The following is a 20,940-nucleotide window of genomic DNA, read 5'->3' as shown; positions in this document are numbered from 1 at the left end:
GGTTTCAGGTAAAACATAACACTCCCTCAGTGAGTACTGCAACTGAATACTCCTGGTCCTGATAGGTGGCCTGCTGTAAAGAGGTCTTATTCCAGAACAGCGAGTCCATTCTTTCCTGCTCTTTGGTGGTGGCTAATTCTGCTAGGGTCAAGGGCAGCATGTCAAGGGGCATTCCCGTTTTGGGGGACAGTGGAGTTGGAGCACATACCCAGCAATCAGTCTGGTTTGTTAAATTAGCAACATGGTGCGCAAGCGAAACAAAGGAGTTATGCTCCTGATATGCACAGTTTGGAAATACCAATACAGAGAATAACAATGTTACCCAATTAATTATCACCAGAGTCTTCCCAACCCAGGGTCTCCAGTACCTGGGTGGGCCCATTTTAGCATTAAGGTGCCCGCTATTTGTGTCTTCTAAACAGGAGCTTTAGCCCGAGATCGTCACTAGATGAGGAGTCAGCAGGTTGGACGGTCCACTGTTCTGCTGACGAGGGGGCGGGTATTGCCTTCAGACGAGAGTGATGGATCCAGTTCTTGTGTCCGTCGATCTTTGCCACTGTATGGGAGATCAGCAGGACAGTAGAGGGTCCTTTCCACTTTTCCTGGAGAGGCTCATCTTTCCAGGTGCGAACAAGTACAGAATCACCGGGCTGTAAGGAGTGGACGGGAGTGTCCAAGGGGAGAGGCTGGGAATCCTTGGTATACCTGTGAAGAGACAAGAGAACAGCAGACAGGGAACACATATACTGTGACAAAAAAACCATTACCCAACTCCCATTCCCCTGACAGAACCGGGGTGCCATTCATAGGCCATGCCCTTCCAAACATAATTTCAAAGGGACTGAGCCCTAATCTACCCTTTGGGAGAACGCGGATACGGAGTAGGACGAGAGGCAAAGCATCAGGCCATCGCAGTGAGGCTTCTTGGCACACTTTTGAGAGATGCCGTTTAAGGGTCTGATTGGTACGCTCCACTACCCCACTGGCTTGCGGTCTCCAGGGCGTATGGAGTTTCCAGGGGATCTGTAAGGCATGTGAGATGCTTTGAATGATTTTTGACGTGAAGTGTGTCCCGCTGTCAGATTCCATCCACAGGGGGAGTCCAAAGCGAGGAATGATCTCCTTAACAAACACTGTTCTGGCAGTGCAGTTACGGCATGGGAAGGCTTCTGGCCATCCGCTGAACCAATCCACTATAACAAGGAGATATTTGAACCCTTGGGTCCAGGGAAACTCAGTAAAGTCTATTTGCCACACTTGTCCAGCGCCCGGAGTGGATTCTAGGGCAGCTGGTGGCACAGGATGTCCCGGTCGGGGGTTATTCTTTTGGCAGATTAAGCAGTCCACTTGTACCTGGGCAGCCAGGGGTCGGAGTCCGGAAGTGATAAAGTATTTTCCCATTAGTTGGATAAGTGCTTCCCTGCCAGTATGAGTGGTTTGATGTAGTTTCTGCAGCACTGGCCGGATTAGGCCCTTTGGTAAGAGGACCTTCCCTTCTGGGGAATGGAGCCATCCCTCCTTTTCCCGGAGACCGAGTTTGTCAGTTAGCTGTCTCTCCTCCCCAGAGTACTGAGGGGTTGGATAAGGATGGGATAAGGGCATGCATATGGGCGTTCTCAGTCTGAGGGGATGGCAGGGTGGCAGCATGCTTAGCCTCTCTATCTGCCCGGGCATTACCTCTGGCCACATCTTGATCCTCCCTTTGATGGGCTTTACAGTGTACCACTGCCACTTCTGAGGGAAGTTGTACGGCTTCTAGGAGCCGGAGGATTTGGGGCCCGTACTTGACTGGGGAGCCTTGGGCTGTCAGCATTCCCCTTTGCTTCCATAGGCCAGCATGAGCATGCAGCACACCAAAAGCATACTTTGAATCAGTAAAAATGTTGACCCGCTTTCCTTTTGACAGTTCAAGTGCACGGGTCAGGGCTTTTAGTTCGGCAAGCTGGGCAGAGGTCCCAGCAGGCAAACCTTCAGCTTCCACAGTGTCATGGAGGGTCACAACAGCATAACCCACCCTCCTTTGCCCATCTATTACAGTACTGCTACCATCAGTGTACCACTCATAATCTGCATTTGGGAGGGGTACATCCTTTAAATCCGGACGGCTGGAGTACTGGGCATCTATGATCTCTAAACAGTCATGTTTTTGTTCCTCTGTTTCTGGCAAGAGGGTGGCTGGGTTAAGGGAGGGGCAAGGCTGTAAGGTGACTTCAGAGTTCTTTAACAGCTTAGCCTGGTACCGAGCAATCCGAGCCTGGGTGAGCCAAAGTCCTCCCTTTGCATCCAATAAGGCTCGGACCATATGGGGAGTATAGATTTGCATTACCCCTCCCAATGTTAGCTTCTCGGCTTCCTCAAGCACTAGGGCAGTAGCTGTGACCGCCCGTAAACATGCCGGCCAACCCTTTGCAACCTGATCCAATTGCTTAGAAAAATAAGCCACGGGACGTCTCTATGCTCCTAACAGCTGTGTAAGCACTCCTAACTCCTGTGTAACCCCCCTTTGTTCATGTACATACAACTGAAACGGCTTATAGAGATCCGGCAGGCCCAGAGCCGGGGCGTCCATCAATTTTCTTTTCAGGATTTTAAATGCCCTGTCAGCCTCTGGGGTCCAATAGAAGGGGTCATGATCTGCTCCTTTTACACAGTCGTACAGGGGTTTAGCCCACAGTCCAAACTCTGGGATCCATATCCTGCAAAAGCCTGCCATACCCAGAAATGCCCTGAGCCGCTTACGGTTACTTGGGGTAGGAACTTGACAGATAGCTTCCTTTCTTTCGCTTGAAAGCTGACGCTCCCCTTGTCGTATGTGAAACCCAAGGTACCGTACCTCTGGGAGGGCAATTTGAGCCTTACTCCGTGCTACCCGATATCCCCGGAGTCCAATAAAATTCAGGAGGCTCACGGTGGCTTTAAGGCGGGGTTTTGGCCCACAGTGGCAATTAACAAATCATCTACATACTGCAGAAGGAGGGCCTCCTCATTATCCCACTCCTCTAGGTCCCTGGCCAGAGCCTGGCCAAAGAGGGTGGGGTAGTTTTTAAATCCCTGGGCCAACGCTGTCCAGCAAAGTTGCTTTTTAACCCTTTTTCGGTCCTCCCACTCGAAGGAGAAGATCTCCTGTGACGGGGTGGCAACTGGGATGGTAAAGAAAGCATCTTTCAGATCAAGGACTGAAAAATGGGTATACTGTCCCCCTATAGAAGCCAATAAGGTATACGGGTTAGGGACAAGAGGGTGCAGAGTCTTAACCCGTTCATTGACTGCCCTTAGGTCCTGTACCAACCGATACGTGCCATCAGGCTTCTGTACGGGTAGAATGGGAGTGTTCCAGGCTGACTGACATTCCCAGAGAATACCATACATTAGGAATCGATCTACAGTTTCCTGTAAACCTTCTCTGGTTTCCCTCTTGCTTGGATACTGTTTTACTTGCACTGGGCCTTTCCCTGGTATGGGCTGAATAGTAATGGGGGTCTGGTGGGTGGCCTTTCCTGGAATCCCTGATGCCCACACGAGGGGGTACACCTGGTCTTCCCACAGGCTCCATTCTGGGGCCTGCATGGCTGAGGGCTCAACTGCAAGGGTCATGATCCATGCATTCTCAGGGGGTAAGGGTTATTTCGTCCTCAGTAAAATGCAGGGTGGCACCGAGGCGACAAAGTAGATCCCGTCCCAGCAGAGGTGTTGGACACTCAGGGAGGTATACCAGCTTGTGGGATATAGTCCTGTTTCCCAAAGCGCATTCCGCTGGGCACTTGGTGTCCCTGCCTGTGGCTCCCACCACAGTAAGGGAATCTGCTACTGGCAACTGAAGAGGCTGATTTACGGCAGTTCGGGCCGCTCCAGAGTCCACTAAAAAATCTATTTCTGAGCTTCCCACCCGCATCTTTACTCGGGGTTCCGGGGGTAGGGTGGTCCCTCTCCCCTGACACCCCTATTCCTGCTCCGCCATCGCCATCATAGGGGCACCCCCCTTTTCTTTCCTCTTTGGGCACTCATTTTTCCAGTGTCCCTCCTGTCGACACAGGGCACACTGGTTGCGACCCAGTCGTCTCTCCTGCGGGCCCGGACGGTCGCGTCCACGGCCCATTCCTCCCCGGCCACTTCTCTTAGTGCCGGCCTGTACCGCTGTTACCATCAATCTCAGTTGCTTTCTCTCCTTCTCTGTCTCTCTCAGACTATAAGCTCGGTTTGCAGTCTCTACGATTTGTGCCATGGTCATGCCCATTAAATCCTCCTTTTTTTGTAACTTTCTCTTAATATCAGGGGCTGCTCTGCTCGTAAAAATTACCTTAATAATTGACTCACTTGCCTGATCATCGGGGTCTGCATTAGTGTTCTGTCGAATGGTGTCCCGAATACGCTGTAGAAAGACCCCTGGGCTTTCTTTTAAATCCTGCATTACTTCATATGGCTTTGCCCAATTATTATGTCGGACAGCCGAGTGACGGAGTCCATGCAAAAACAACTCCTTATAGGAGGTAAGGCGGGTCATATCCCCATGATCATTTGGATCCCACCTGGGGTCTGCTCAGAGGACTTGTGCATCCGGGTCAGGGACACTAATACGATCCCGGTCGTACCGTCTCTGCGCCTCCTCCCTTGCCTTGGAGACAACCTGTTGTCTTTCAGCCTCAGACAATAGGGTTCGCAGGAGGATGTTACAATCATCCCAGTCCGGCTTGTGACTACTGAGGCACCCCTCAGAGACTGATATAAACCTGCTTGGGTTGGTGGAAAACTCTCCTGCCTGTGCTTTGAAAGCAGCCAAATCCACAGGATTAAAGGGCACATGAGTATAAACCTGCATAGTCATGGCCGGACGCCTGTCCGATCCAGACCAGGCGACTTTAGTTTCGGTGGTTAAGGGGTATAGGCCAACCATTGGGGACTTACAAGGTGTGGGTGTAGGGGCCGAAGGGGACACCGGCTCTGCCATTACAGTGGGGGTGGGCGTCTGGGGACTAACATTAGCCGCTACTGAACCAGTTGGAGTCAGATTACAGTGCTGTAAAATATCTGGTCGAGTACATAAAGTCAGAAACAAATGCGCATACATATGTTCATTCCATTTCCTTGTTCTCTGACAGAACAGGAGTAACTGAAGGATCGTGTTGTAATTAATTGACCCTCCTGGTGGCCACCACTCCTGGTCCTCTAGTTGATATTGAGGCCAGTCAACTGTACAGAATCATTTTAATTGGCTCTTAGTCATCGGAGCCGCACCAAATACCTTCCAGTTTGCTAGAATGCACTCTAGGGGCGTACACCGTGCCCTAACCCCTGAGCTCTGTCCCTGTCCCATACCTACAGGGTAACTCTGGGCATCTCCAGGTTCCAACAGAGCATACAATCCGGATTTCAAAAGGTTCCTACCTCATCCAAGGGACCAGTTCTTCACCGTCGTCCACAACTGCAAGGGACCAGTTCTTCACCGTCGTCTACCACAACTGCTTCTCCACTATATGAGTGCGTTGCACCGTTGTGCCCTCCGGGGTCGATCAAATCGCGTCTCCTCCGAGGCCCCGGTGAACTCACCGGTGCGCACTGGGCGTCGGTTCTCGCCGCAATCCTCGACCTCCAGGAGGGGTCCGGGCAAGGCTAAATTGCAGCCTCTGGCCCACCCAGGGATGCCAAAAGCTGTTGCCGGCACCCAGTGCCGAGAGGCTGAACAACAGCTTGAGTGGTTCGTTACCCAGTGTGCTACACCCAATAATCACAACGGGGTGGAGAAGCAGAAAAGTTTATTTGAAGCTTCAAATAGGTACAGGGAGATTTGAATCTCAAATCCTGTACACAGAGCAGAAAGTTACACAGGCTTTTATACATCCTTTTTCCCAGCATATCCAACAGCAAGCTGCCCCAAGTATCCATATAGCCAGCCAATCCAGTTCCCAGCTAGTTCCCTGGTTCTCTGTATCATTTGTTAAACTATACATAAAGCTGCTTTATTCAGCATTGTTCTTCCATATCTGCCCTGTGTGGCCTTGCTTAGTTTCAGGCAGTCTGACTCTGCAGCATATTGTTGCAGATTCTCAGCATAACTGCTGTGTGTGCCTCCAGGCGGGAGAGGGGGCCAAGGACACTTGGGCCTAGTACGCAGAGCTGCTGCAAGTGCCTCCAGGCGGGAGGGGGGCCAAGGACACCTGGGCCTAGTGCAAGGGGGCTTCATCGACACTCGTGGTCTTCCATCCCCTCGAATTACCTAGTGGCCATGCCCCAGTGTCCCCAACAAGGTTATAATAAAACCAATGGAAAAATAATATCTCTGTATTTGGAAATACCCTAACTAACCAATCTTGTTAAATCAACTATCCCCAACCCTTTAATTACTGCAACAGTGCAGACAAAACTCAAAGTGCAACAGTAAGAACATTTCAAATACAACAGTTTGGAGGGCAGGTGCATAAAGGCAAAGGTGTGTCGGTTCCTTGCCTCTGGCTCTTCTTGTCCACATGGGTTCTGTGGTTGAGTGCCTCAGCTCAAAATTCTTAGAAGCATTGCAGGACTCCTAGGTGCAAGTGGTCTCAGTGCCCAGATTGGATCTGAGAAGTGAATGGGAACCACTTGGAATACTGCTGCAGGTATGCGGAGTTTAGGAGTTGCTCGCTGGTCCAAATAGCAAGCACTGTCCAGGGGCTGAAGGACATGGCTGAGTCCCAGATTTGAGGAATGCAGGGTCTATTGTCTTAGCAAAAGCATGTTTTGCAGGAGGGCATTCTAGCTCAGTACAGTGTCCATGACTTGCCTCTGCAGCTCTCTGTTTTATTCCATGCTGCCCTTCGCCACAGTGATGCTGTTCTTGGCTACAGCCATGCTTTCCCTGACCACTGAGATGCTTTCCTTGGCAACTGCCACAATCTCTTGGGAGAGCTGCATTGCCCTCTCCATCTGGGTCCTCCATCGCTCAGCCCCCATTGCTCAGCCAGCCTGGTTTGCCTCTGAGACTTTGCAATGAGTTCTGCAAACATCTCAACCTAAGTCTTCCTTTTACTTCCCCTCAGCATCATTCTGACAAATGGACAAAAATGCATATCTGAAAATTCCATACTGTCACATCCTTTACAATAAATTCCAGTTTTGAAAAAGCTGATCACCATCCTTGTTGTGGATCTGCTTTGCAATATTCACACCTTATTCATGTGACTGACCACAAGAACTTCTTGAACTAATGCTTCTCTCCAGTTGGCAATAAAACAGGAGAGCTAATCATGACTCCAAGTAGCTGAGCAGGCATGTTGTGGAGCTTCTGTGGCACTATTGTGGTTCTATCACCAGAATAATAATACACTGGAATCCAGAAGCAAATGAGCAAAATCTGTCTCTGTGCCAAGTTTTAAAAGGGGGGAAAGGTCATCCTGGAAACCTGACACCAGGGCAAGGAGGGCACTCAAGTAAACAGAGAGGTCAGTAGTGATTGACCTGCAAAACATTATGGGGTAGCTGTTGGAAACATGCAAGAAGTGGTGTGCAGCAATTGCATGTACATGAACAAAAGACTAAAGTAATTCAATTTGAAGCAAACCTAGTCCACTTTGCAAGAGGACTCCCAAGTTCCTGATAAATGCACAGTTAGTGTGCAGTGATGGGTTGTGTCATGTGTACACAAGCATTTTCAAACTGGATTAAAAAAACTGTGTAGACAAGCCCTAAGGCCTTACAACTCTGAATTTCCTAGCTCTTTTAGAGCTAAGACCTTTAACATCCTTTAAAGACCTTTAATGGTATTTTCTATTAGTATCCAAAAAAGTGCAAGTTCTGTTTTAAATATCTTTGTTACTGCCACATCTAGTTTTATCATTATTGATAGAAGCACATTTTAATGTACTGTAAAGAGTGATGACTGTTGAGAAGTAAGAGGATATATCTTATTTCATTTTTACCTTTTAAAGGCTAGTTTTCTTACAGAACAGGGTAATGGCTTGTGAAATATTTTAGATTTGGGGGATTTTAAAACTTTTTATTGTTCCTTCAAGCATTACAAGATTCAGACAATTTGTTAGACTGGCCTTTTTTGCATCAGTTTGCACAATGACAACCTCAAGTAGCTTTAGTCTAGCACAAAACTTGCACATGGCAATAATATGTTAACATCTGTTCTGTACAGCAGACGTACAATGACCTTGGTGTATCATCATTAATTTCCCCCAAAACAAACCAGCCAGAACTATTGCTAGTAGAAACAATTTAAAGAACATCAGCATATAGTCAAACTTATTTACTCTGTGACATTGACAGAAGGGTTGTTGCTATGCTGACTGAAATTCATCAGGATCATAAAGGAGAGATCCTTGCCTTGAATAAGTACTGTAAAAATGGTTGGCGTGCTGGAGACATTTTTGCTCACCCCTACTGTGACCAGACAACCCAATATCAGGACCATCCCAATATTAGGGGCTTTGTCTTACACGTGCAACTATATGCCACCCGACACCCCACCACCCCTGACAAAAAGTGTTCCAATTTTTCACATTTAATATCTGGTCACCCTACTCGCCCCAGTAGAAGGTGGAATGGAGTGTGTAGACTTTAGGAAAACCTTGAATAGGTTTTCAGGCTTCATATTTAATCAGAACACATCTAGGCAATGACAAAGATCTTTGTCTTCATTCCTATACCTTACAAATTCCAAGTGCAAATGCTTCAATCACACACAAGGTAAGAAGTCCCCCATGAAATTCTGGTGTATATATTAGAGGCCGGATCTTGAGCCGGGGTATCAGTGCAGCTCCATTGGTTTCAGTGCAGCTATGCTAATTTACACCAGCTGAAAATCTGACCCAGTATATGTTGTTGTTGTTGTTGTTGCTCTTTTGCACGGTCCATAAAACAGATGAGCCTCTTGCAAACAGGCCATTTAATTTAAATGGTTAACTCAGAAGTGGCCGAACCGATGCTTTTAATAAAGATGGGACATTCACTTAAAAAACAAACAAAAAACCTACCTTTGGACTATGAGGAATTTGTCAGGCTTTATCAAAAATAAATATGCATGTCAACTGCTTACTTACTTACCTTTCTTGGCTCATGAGGCTCTGAATTATCACTGCCAAAGCACCTCCTAAAGAAATATGCTTTCTAAGTGGGGACTGCATTGTTTGATGCAGTATCCCTCCAGATTGGTGGCACAAACCTCAAGGAAAGAATTGAAAGATAATTTTCAAAACAATTAAAAGACATTCCCTTATGCACTGGCTTTTTGCTAATCAGCTTTACTAGTAACCTGATTTCCACAGTACCCAGAGAGGCAGAGGAGGTGAGGGCGAGAGGATGATATTGAAATTCATTAAACTACTGAAAGTTTCCAGAGATGTGGACTTCCTTGGAGCTCTGAGCCACAGTTCATTGTTAATGGAGTTACTGGGCCAAGTTCAGCATCATATTTGACCTCCCATTTAGGAGTCTGATGATGTGTGAAAGCCTTGCTGTCAAAAAGGAGTGATAGTGATGCAATTTTAGGGGCTAATGATTCTGCTGACCTAATGTCCTCATACAGCTGCTTTCTATTACTGTTGCTTAACTGGGACATTGTAAGCTCAAGGGACTGACTGTATATAATGAGCTAGCTGTGCAATTGTGGCAGCTATAGCAAAGGATGCTGGATCTAAATCTATCTACTAGTTGGATTCATCATCTAGTTTTATATTATTCTGGCATAATGTGGACATTCCAAACAATTTGAGTTCATTGCTCCAGTTCAAAATGGATAGTGCTACCCAAAGCTTCTGTACTGCTACGAGGTAGGAATGTAAAGGAGTTGTTTCATAGCTATTTCCCTGTACTGTAGCCCTTTCTCACTGGAGTGGTCCATACTCCTGCAGAGTTGCCAGTATGTGATAGGTATTGCCAGGGTTGATTTTCTGAATAACCCTGGGGCCTGGATGCCACAAGAAACCTGTGTGTATATTCTGGTAAATTTTAGGTTATTATCTTTCCAGGAGGCTGAGGAGGAAAGCGGAGCAAAGCAGTATAAATTCCACCAGAATGCACATAAAATTATGCAGAGGCCCCCAAGACTTATTTGAAGGAGCATTGCTGACTCTCCTGTTTCCCCACCCCCACATCCATGGGCCCCCCACAGTTCTCCCTTAGTTTCAGACTGACAAGCCTGACATTTTCTCTTTGCTTATGTCATCACAGGCCTCTTTCAACTGTTCAGTAGCCTATTGCCAGCTGCCTCTCTGGAGTGGTACTTGGCCCAGAATTGGGATGGAGCTGCCTTTCTGCAGCTGAGAGAGGAAGCCTGCTGGGTCTGAGAGATGCACTGCCAAGAGTTCTAGGGTGCCAGTTATCTAGGATGTGTTTTCAAAACCTAAAACTGTCTCAACCAAACTGGGTGTCTTGGCAGGAGTGCTCAGGCAAACAGTTGATGGTCATTACTGATTCCAAGTTTAGGTCTATACAAGATGTGCTTGGGGCAAGGGACCACATCTACATCTGTGTACAGTGTCTAGCTCTGGAATCACAGTCTTGATTGAGGATCTAGGTCCTACTTTAATAACAGACTGAAGGCCTGGGTTCAAATGAGGTTTATGGTCTCTACCAAGGCTATGCTGGGAGAGCTCTGCAACCCTGGAGAATGCCTACCTGTGATATGACTGACTATCATTCCTCTACTGAAGTAATTTTACATTCATATTGCAGCATCTTGATTCCCAACGATTCCACAGTGATTTAGAGAGTAGGAAGTAGAAAGAGTGACGTGGCCAAACTTAGGGAGCGATCAGGGACTAAATTTCCTCTTTCCCCCCTCCTGCCCAAAGAAGGAAGCCCAAAGAACTGGTTTCTCAGTTCTTATTTTTTAAATGTTTTGATGTTTGTTGTAATCTCTTTAAAGACCATTTAGTAGTGTCTATATCAGTAGGGGGTAAAAGCAGATTTGAAGTGAGTTCCTATATTTCCCAAGTCTTTGTTTATTTTATGGAATGATTTTGCCAGTACTCTTCAAACTTTTTCTGCAGGAAGTTTGTAATATTTTTATGCCCCACAAGATTTGTAATGTCCCAAAAAGACACACTCAGAATTGCCAACTCTTGTGATATTATTGAAAGTCTGGTGATATTTGGTGTTTTACCTAAATCTCTATCTCCTGGAGTCAGGTTATTAGGATCTCACTTTTCATTAAAAAAGCAATTTTAACAGGTGGGCCGGACAGCCTAGTAGTTACAGTGCATGGCTTCCCGCCCCTTGCTTGGTTGTATGGCCTCAGTCTTTAAGGCTGGGTCAATCCCAGTGTTTGTCAATCCCTGAGTGGTGGCAACCCTCCTGGCAGGGAGTCTAAACCCGCTGCCCTGAGCTGCTTCCTACCAGAGTCTGTCCAGTTTGGGCCATAGCCCCTTTAGTCCAATCAGTTGGGCAGCCTGCTTCCAACAGGGCCCTGTCCTGCTTCCAATAGGATCCTTGAGTGGCTCTTAGTCACGGTCCCAGGCTCCTTCAGCCAGGGCAGTCACAAGTTGGTGAAGCCGAGTCCCACAATGTCCCAGAGCTTCGCCCACTCAGTTGCCTCCAGTGCCAGAGGCTCCTAGGTCTCCTCCAGTTTCCCTTGGCTGGGGAGACAATGCTTCCTCCCAGGTGGCTGCCTTGGCACGCAGGTTAGTGATTCTTCCTTTCAGTTAGAGATGTGGCTAGCTCCAGCCCCTTCACCAGTCAGCACCGAACTGAGCCAGGCTCCCCATATTTTTCCCCGCTCCAGGCCTGACATTGGCTGCAGGTATAATAGGGCAGGGCAAGCTGGGCCCAAAGATTCTCTTTAAACCATGCTGTGCTGGCTGGCAGCAACTCTGCTTCATCACAGCAATTGTATAAATCCTCATGTTTGTGGAGAAAACTTGAAAATTTAAACCCCAAAAGCTCAACAGCCAGAAGCAAAATCATTAGAAAATTGTTTTTAAAGCTAATTTCATGATTTCCTCAGTACATAAATGTGGAACAAAGAATTCGTTTCCATAAACTGAATTTGGCAATAAAAAGCATGCAAGGTAACAGATTTAAACTCAGATAACATTCTTATCCTATGAAAGTGCTACTGGGATATGCAATGTCCTCAGATAATCAGAACGTTGATTTTGTCTCATCTGAAAGACAGCACCTCCAGTGACAGCCTCTATCAACAGTCTTCTCTCTAATTTATGTCAAAGATATGTCTACACTGGAGCTGGAGATGTGATTTCCATTTTGCATATATGTAAATGAATTAGCTTTGATCAAGCTCGTATGCTAAAAATAGTAGTGTAGCTGTGGCAGGCTGGCAGTGGGATGGATTAGCCAAAGTGAGTACTATCCTGTCGAAGACTCTAGGTACATACTTGACAGCTAGGCCATTCTGCTGTCCAACAGGGTGGCTATACTGCTATTTTTAGCATGCTAAGGCCATCAAAGCCAGCATGTATACATTTGCCCAAGCTGGAAATTACATCTCCAGCTCTAGTGTCTATGAAATTTACAACTCTTTATTTCACCTGTTTTTCATTTAGTCAAAGTTCACGATTTTTTAAATATATATGAAATGTCTGCCTTTATGAACACTTAGGTGCCAGTTTTATAGTTAGTTTACTACATTCAAGCAACAACCAGTGGTTTAAGGTCTATGACTTTTGACTTCCTACACATCTGTCAAAGAGGGGTAGTTCAGCTACAGAGAGACGTTCTTGATGATATCCTCCTGCTGGATAATTTCCCGGGCCATCTCATGTAAATGCAAAGTTGGTCAGGTGTGTTAATGAATCTTTGTTTGTTCCTTTTTCTGGCTGGCTTAATTTACATAGGTGATTTTGGCTTTTTTTAAACTAGAATTTATTTTAAAGGATGTGACGGTCTGGAATTTTCAGATATGCTTATTTGTCAGTATTATGCTGAAAATTCTCCTTCTGCAAAGTATAAACATGCCCTAGTTTCTTTTGGGTTTAGCCCGGGGGGTGGGGAGGGGGTTTGCTATAAAAAGATCTCTTGAAAAGTTTTCACAACTAGCATTAATTCTGAGGTTAGTTAGGCCAATTGTGACCATTGTTCTTTTTTAAAAAATTGAGGATTCAGAGTTTAAGAATTCTTCATCAAAGTTTAATAAATCCTATTGGCCAAAATATTCTTATATTTGCTTAATTTGGCAAATTAAAAACAATATACGTACCATGAAATTTATAATCTATGCTTGTAACACTGGTTAATGTTGGCAGGGGTGGGGAGAATCCAAGTCTTTAGCTTTTGAAATCCATTTTAGCACATTAAAGTTTTGAGCTATGGCTCAGTTGAGGGGAAATAAAAGTGAGTCTCTTGTTAAGTAGGTGCAATGATTGATGACCCATCTAGCTCTGTCATTAATCAATACACTAGTAGAAACATGGCTTAGGTGACCAAACTACATGAGTGAACATTCCTGAAATTCAGCCCTTGTTGGGACCAGATAAGGATGAGGTCTGTGGCTGCTTTTCCTGTTCTAGTGAGAGGTGGGTGAAACCTAACTTCATCTCCACTGCCAAGGTGTCACCTTTAGAATATAGTACGAAAGTCAGAGTAAAGTGGTTAACCATAATTCAGCTAGTCAGTAAGAAGGTTTTTCAGAACTACTTTCACGGGCATGTTGTGGAAGCATTTAAACACATCCAAAAAGCAATTTTAGATTATTTCCTTTGTAATCATAACTTAAATTAATGTGAATTATTTAAGTACATTCCAGGCACCATATTTAAGTTCAAATAAGCATAATGCTCTAGATGAGTATTATCATATGGTTTTTGGTTGGTCGGTTGTTTTTTTTGGTAATTTTGTCAACTAAATTGTCAGGCATTATTTTATTGCAGTAGAAAGTCAACAGATTTTTTTCAATCCTGCTACTGTAATTAGTACTCTCTTGCTATTGTAGTTAATAACAGTGAACCAGAGATAATGCAGGTAATTTCTTGTATAACGAAACTGAGAAAATGTAAGTAATATTCAATATACCACCAGTTTTATCATATTCTGTCTCCAAAATAGCTCCAACAACTCAAGTACATTTTGTTCAGCAGCATGCATGAAATGGCTGTGAATCACTATCAGAGGTATATTCTGTACCTAGAGGCACCAGACAAGGGACTGCTCCAGGCAACTGAATGAGAAAGAAAAGTTTGAGAGTTTTGCATATCAGTTTTGGCACACAGGTGAATTCATATGTTAGCAAATCCTGTAGCACAGCAACTATCAGATGTTAATTAAGGATAAAAAAAGCAGGTTCAGAAAGCATTTTTTAAAATATTCAAACCTCTATGAACCAAATTCTTTTTTAAAGTTCCGTTTTCTTTAGACAAATAGTCCCCCATTCACCCACCCTGTCAAACTTCTGTCTCAGTATCCTCCTCCATGCAAACCTTAATTAATATCTTACAAAAATCTATGCTGAAGTAGCTGCAGGGCTGTCTCTCTTTGGATCTTGTTTCAATGGGACTACTCATGAGGTAAGCAATCAGTGTAAAAGTGGCATAATCTGCCTTTGTCTGAATAAGAGCACAGAATCTCCCTATTGTGGTCACTTCTCACCAGCTTGCCCTCCTCTTTATGACGATCTTTTACATACGTAAAGTCTGTTCTCATGTCTCCCCTCAGTCTTCTCTTCTCCACACTAAACAAACCCATTTTTTTCAATCTTTCCTCATTTTCAAGACCTTTAATAATTTGTTTTGCTCCCTGCTGGACTTTCTCCAGTTTCTCTGCATCTTTCCCCAAGTGTGGTGCCCAGAAGTGGACACAATACTCTAGCTGAAGCCTTATCAGTGCTGTGTAGAACAGAAGAATTACTTCTTATGTCTTGCTTACAACACTCCTGCTAATGCATCTGAGGATGTTGTTCACTTTTTTTTGCAATAGTATTACTTTGTCAACTCATTTCTAGTTTGTGATCCTCTATAACCCCAAAATCCTTTTCTGCATTACGCTTTCCTATGCAGTCATTTCCCATTTTGTATTTGTGCAATTGGTTATTCCGTCCTAAGCATAGTACTTTGCATTTGCCCTTATTGAATTTCTTCAGTTTTGTCTAGATCATTTTGAATATTCCACTCTGGATGCTGCCACCAAAGTTCAGTCATGCAGAACAGTATCATTCACATTTTTTGTTTGTTGTTTTGTAGAGCCCAAAAAACGGTGAGACATGGCTCATATCCATCAAAATTGTATTCCAATAAACTGATTTGCTAGCACACCTGTCATCTCCCCGTTGAGGGGGAAAGTTCTCAGGCTGCTTTGCTAGCATTATCGGTGAGGGGGAAAAAAAAACCAGACCTGTCTGTTACATTGTCAGTGTCAATTCTGGTCTTTGTAAATTGTTTTTCCTCTTTTTCTGTGGAGTTTGCCAGTTCTCAGAATCCTTTCTCACTAAACAGCCTGCAAATGCCTGAAGTACAGTAGATGGTTTTCTTAAATTTACAGTATGCTCCCCCCACTGCAAAAACTCTTGCAATCTCTAAGTTTTACATCTGAAACCGCTGAAATTAGAAAGTTATGACTGGGCATGGGGGAAAAAAACACTCACTGAGTTGAAAAGGCCTTTGGTTTGGTGTGAACTGAATTTGAGCCCTTACTAAATGTGTTTGCAGCACATTTTGCACAATGATGATTAGTAAGTTTCTTGAAGAACACACCTAAGGAAGGCTGTGCTGCGTATGCATACATGGCTAACTTACATAAGTAATGAAAAGTGTTAGCTAACGTTTCGAATGATTTAGGGAGGACTTAGGCACACTTTTAAAAGTGGACCCAGAGCTGGCAGAGCCCTTGGTTCATTCTCTGTCAATCAAGTAAGATGCAAAGAGCTCAGGGAGGAGAACTGTACATATTCCAAGATGTGCGGGAAGGAGTTCCCGTCTAAGGAACCTTTAAGAGCTTTGCTTTCCCAGTTCCAAGAATTTACAGAGACAAATTATCTCATAAAGATTTCCTAAGGTACACAGAAAACTTCAGCTCTTTTAAGTGGCATAAATCGGAATATTACAGTGGTGTCCAGCCAAATGGTTAAATAATTTCTGGCAGGCAAAGAGTTTGAATCCTAGAGCATGCAATGTCTCTGTATGTTTTGTTTTGGTCTTGGTTTTTTTTCTACCTTTATTCTTTTAAAAGAGCATTTTAAGGACTTTTGTTCAAAAATGATGTTAAGTGAAAATTCCAGCTTCTTGTTTAAGCACTCAGATGTTAAAGAACTGCCATGATTCAGGTTGCATGTGCAGTTTGAATTCTGCACTTCGTTTGTAGTATGATATTAGTTTTAAATACAGGATCATGTAGTCATGATTTGGCTGGCTGCAGTAAATAACATAACTCCCAGTTTATGCTGGCTAATGGAAATTTCCACATGCACACTCTCATTCATGTACCTACAGATGATCTTTCCTTCAGTGTTAAAATCCCATGAAGTTCAGATGCATTAAACATGGATTGCTCCTGCACCACTGTATCTACATTTCCCTCTGTATTTGTGGTATTCCCTATATTTCGAATGGAAAATTACACAGTGAATTTAACTATTATGGGTGGCAAATGTCCAGTTTATAAGGAGGGTCTGCTGTAGCTCATGTAAACAAGTCCCTTTATTCTGGAGCCTGAATTCCTACATTGCTTCTACCAAAAATGATGAATTAATTACAGCTTACTTAAGAAACTAATATAGGAGCATGTGGCTTTGTATCCCAAAAGCAGTGTCAGTTGATTAGGACAGGAAACCCTCACCTAAGCTGTGAATCCTCCTAATGAAGTCACTGAATCCTTAAATAAGACATAACAGAGCAGGGACACAGCAAGACAGAGCAGAAGAATTTAATACCTCATGAAAATAATAGGCGATAACAATAAAGTACTGCAAGTGAGATAATCTGCAAAGGAACACACCACCCTTCAACAGTGAGATCAAGGAGCTATAAGAGACATGTCTACAATGCGATCCTCATTTTTCATCTAGCTATACCAATTAGCTCATCAGGTGCCAAAGTAGCTGCTACTAGTTCTCAGAAGTCAGCAGCTGTTACAAAATCAGTTTAAGAAAAAAAGAGCTTCTTCACACTGACAATTTAGTTAAAGGAAGAATTTTTTAAACATAATAAGAATTCAGGCCCATAGTGTCAGGGATTTTCAAGCAGCTGCTCTAAAAGGGTGATCCCTTTTATTTTAGATAGCTCATATTATCTAATTGTATTGTGAACAAAGACTAAAGTTTATTTGCAGTATCGAATAAAATATTATTGTGAAGCTCTGGGCTTGGAATGCACCTCTCTCTTAGGCCCCAATTCACAAAAGCATCTTTGCTCAGGACAGCATTAAAGATTGACCTTGGTATCTTTATCCTGACTGAGCTTCATAACCAGTCTCGATTCTTGCCTTTGACCCCAGCTCAGCAGTCACCACTGACTCAGCTTCCTAAGCCCCAGCCATTACAGTGCAAGTGTCCTACAAAAAGCATGCTGTTTTTCAGTAGCTGTCCACAATCCCACTCTTCTGTCTTCAGTCTCTTGCACTTTGCAAATATGAAATAAGTACATGCTGCCCTGGAGAGCTCACATTCTGATAGTCAAACTCAAAAATGCAAAGGGAAGGGCGAAGTGGTAACTGATCACATTAGGAAAGGTACAGTTTTGCAAAAGATTTTTTTTTTCATATAAAGATAATCACAATTACTCTCAATGTAGCCATAATCAGCTGGTTAGTTTCCTGTATGTTGTTAGATCTGTAATATTAGTGGCAGCTATGATTTATGATTGTTAATTAAACATTAGTTTGAAGAATGTTGAATTATTTAAACAGAACGACTCCATTTCTGCCATATGATATGCAGTGCCATGTATATTATTATGGATCCTGGTGCTTCACGTACGAGTCAATTTTTACTTATGTTATCATAGATACCTTCTAGGGCAGTAGAGTTGATTTGTGAGAGATGTTGCATTGTATTCAGCCTGGGAGGCTGTATTCCTGTCATGCATGGATATTTCTCAGAACAGTTGTTTCACACTCAGAAGTCTTCATCCTTGCCCCCGCTTTGAAAGTTATGCTTGATCATCTTTTTTGGTCACATACACCTTACTACAAGCAGAGGGATGCTTCCAGACTTCGGTGGTCCCTTCCCCCACACACACTACCGTCCCGAAAGCTAAGCAAAAGTGGTGTCATTGAAAAAGAAAAAGGGATTTATTAACTCAAACAGAAAGACACTTTTATTATTTTCATGCAGAAAGCATTATAGTCAGGTACTGGTATTACATTATTCAGAAGACTATTTTCCATAATTAACACATCGAAACTGTTTTCATCATAGTATTACTTCCTTCAGGACACTTGAAAACAATAAGCAAGAATCAGTCCTTGGGCTTTTTTCTTTTAAAATTTCTTTCGAAAATACATCTTTTACAAAGAATATCAAACAACTCTTTATATTCATTGCAGAATCTGCTAAATCTTTCATCCATATTATTGCAAAATAGCCACAGATTGTTAATTTATTAATATTAATTAGCTGTGCAATGTCAGGCTACTGTGTTTTATTTTAATGTGTTAAATTCTCCTTCCACTTATGCCAGTGCAACCCCATTTGACTACATTTCACTGCCCAGGCTTAGAAGGGAAGAGAGAATTTGGCCCTCCGATCTCAAAAAACTGTCTTGCAGTTTATGTCTAGAGTATGATTCAAATTTAAATGTGATGCATGTTAATATAATGAGTCTGACTCTCACATTAAGGCCACTTTACATCACTCTGGCTGTGTAAAGTTGCCTTAAAATTGGAGTAAATTATATGTGTGCCAACTTTAAGTCCTCTTTACATGTCTAGAATGGTGTAAAGTAGCCTTAATGTAAATGAGAATTATGTCTAATGTGTGGATTGAAACTTATGGACGTCTGTATACTTCAGCAATAAACTCTTAATAACCAGGGGACTGGTTGATTCTAGGCTATAGTAATGGGCTACATATCTTTCTACTTCTGAGTGTAGTCAAGTTACTGATCGGTGGTGGCAAAATGTCATTGCTGTGGCATGGCTGTTGAATGGTCTATGGTGAAGTGAGTTGTTTGCGTCGGTGCAGTTCCTAGTGATCTACCATGACAATTGGCACGAATTTGGCAATCACAGCAGAGAGGCTGAGATTTGAATGGCCCTGAAAAGTCAATTCTTCTGTCTCACCATTAGAGATGACCATAGGAGTGTATTGCACAAAAGCCATTGTACTGCTGGAGCCTATGTATAACCTGTTACATACATGATCTGCCACCTTGTATGACCACTAATGTTGTTTTAAAAAAAAAAAAAATCAAAAAAAGTGTGTGTGGGGGGGAATGAACCTTTTGAATGTATGTAGTGGAATGAGTTCCTAATGTACTTATCTTCATTTCTGTCTAGAAACGTATCTCATAGATGGTCAAGGTCTAGAATTTCTTCCCTAATTTCATTTGTGTGCTGCTTCTAAATGGGTAATATTAATTTATTTTTAATGTAAATCCCTTTCACCTTCTAATCAGGATGAGAGGTAAACAGTTACATCACCATGTTCAATGAAAGAAAGCTCTCTCTACTGTTCATCCCCTCAAGCCATAACAAACAATTGATGTCAGTTATTTTAAAAGGCAATTAATCCCATTATTGGTTTGCTGAATCAATACTAATGTATTTTTCCTATAATTTTCAGGTATTGACAACAATGGCTGTCAGCAAAGTTGAGGTAGGAAATTCTCTTTTATGCTAGTGGTATGTACGCGAATGTGTCTTTTTAAAATAAAACTGACTATGGATCGCAATAGGTACATGCTGCTGGATTGTAGATACAAGTTGTGATGTTGGACTTTGCGTTGGTTTGGATTTTGGGTGAAGGAGTTATGAGGTTGCATAGTTTTGGGTCAGACATACTGCTTCAGAATGTTTCACTAGCTGGTCCTCTTCCGTCTCTATAATCTGTGTTCTGTTCCTGTCCTTGCAGTTGTCCTGGCAGTATTATAACTTAACCTCCTTCCAGGAAAGTATTTATAGTTATGGGGCTTCCTCTGGATACTAGTACAGCATTGTAACAATAGTCTCTAAAGCACAGTGACCAACACCCTTTATTACTTTCTATCCACTGCCTCTGTATTATGCTGCTAGCCTTCTCCTGCTCCAACCACTTTTTCCTGTGTTTCACGTGGCAAGGGAACTGAGTCAGCTCTATATTTCATTTGATCGCGTGGCATCCCCTTCTTCCCAAAGTCCAAATCCAGCTCACCTCACTCATGAGTAGTACACTTGTGTGAGACAAGCTGCCTTTGACCTGGGATCCTTGATGTTTGAATACAACAGGACACGAGAGTTGAGTTTAGTTAAATAATGGAATTTCAATAGTGTTACATTTTGCTACTGTTCACAGAATGCTTGTTGCAGACATTACTGTATAAATAGAGCCAGATGCTTTTCACTGTCATAGTTTAGTGTGACTTTTCTTGATGTTTTTCCCACTGATTTCCCAGCTTCTCCATTCATGGGTAGATGACATTGGACTACTATACTCATTGTGGCAGGAATAGAGTCAAATGGAAAGTGCTTAAATTCCTAGCAACCTACATGTCAAATTAAAATCTGCACTAAAATTTAAAGTTTTATTATTATACTACCTAGCTTTACTATTAAGGGGATACATTACTAAGTTCACTATTCACTGCTTCTAAATCAATATGGTTATATATGGAGGATTAGAAAGTCTAATTTGGGTTGGAGAGAAGTGTGCAAATTTTTGGTAAAATACTTTTTGAGCTTCAACTTTTGTGCTTCATGAATTCATGAAAATGTTCTTCCAATTATATCTAAAACTCCTAGCTATGGAAATAGCATCTTCAGCTTCAGATTTAAAAATTGATATTGTTTTGTTTTAGAATCTAAAGCTACATTCATAAGAACACTGACTTACCAAGGATTTCAGAGGGGTGTTTGTTTTTAAATTCCAGATAGAATACCAGTTAT

The 20,940-nt window shown here is 43.1% G+C and overlaps 1 protein-coding gene across 13 annotated transcripts in view; it reads left to right on the top strand.

The window, feature by feature from the left end:
- The window catches only part of RBFOX1 (RNA binding fox-1 homolog 1), a 2,389,987-nt gene that overhangs the window by 691,222 nt on the left and 1,677,825 nt on the right, over positions 1–20,940 (top strand). For all 13 annotated transcript variants that reach the window (XM_037911685.2, XM_037911680.2, XM_037911681.2 and 10 more), the window contains exon 3: positions 19,643–19,675. In XM_037911685.2, coding sequence (XP_037767613.1) covers positions 19,643–19,675 — 33 coding nt within the window. The remainder of the gene's footprint in view (positions 1–19,642; positions 19,676–20,940) is intronic.

The sequence above is a fragment of the Chelonia mydas genome, chromosome 10 (assembly GCF_015237465.2).
Source record: "Chelonia mydas isolate rCheMyd1 chromosome 10, rCheMyd1.pri.v2, whole genome shotgun sequence".
Lineage (NCBI taxonomy): Eukaryota > Metazoa > Chordata > Testudines > Cheloniidae > Chelonia > Chelonia mydas.
This window is presented reverse-complemented; position numbering and strand designations above follow the sequence as displayed.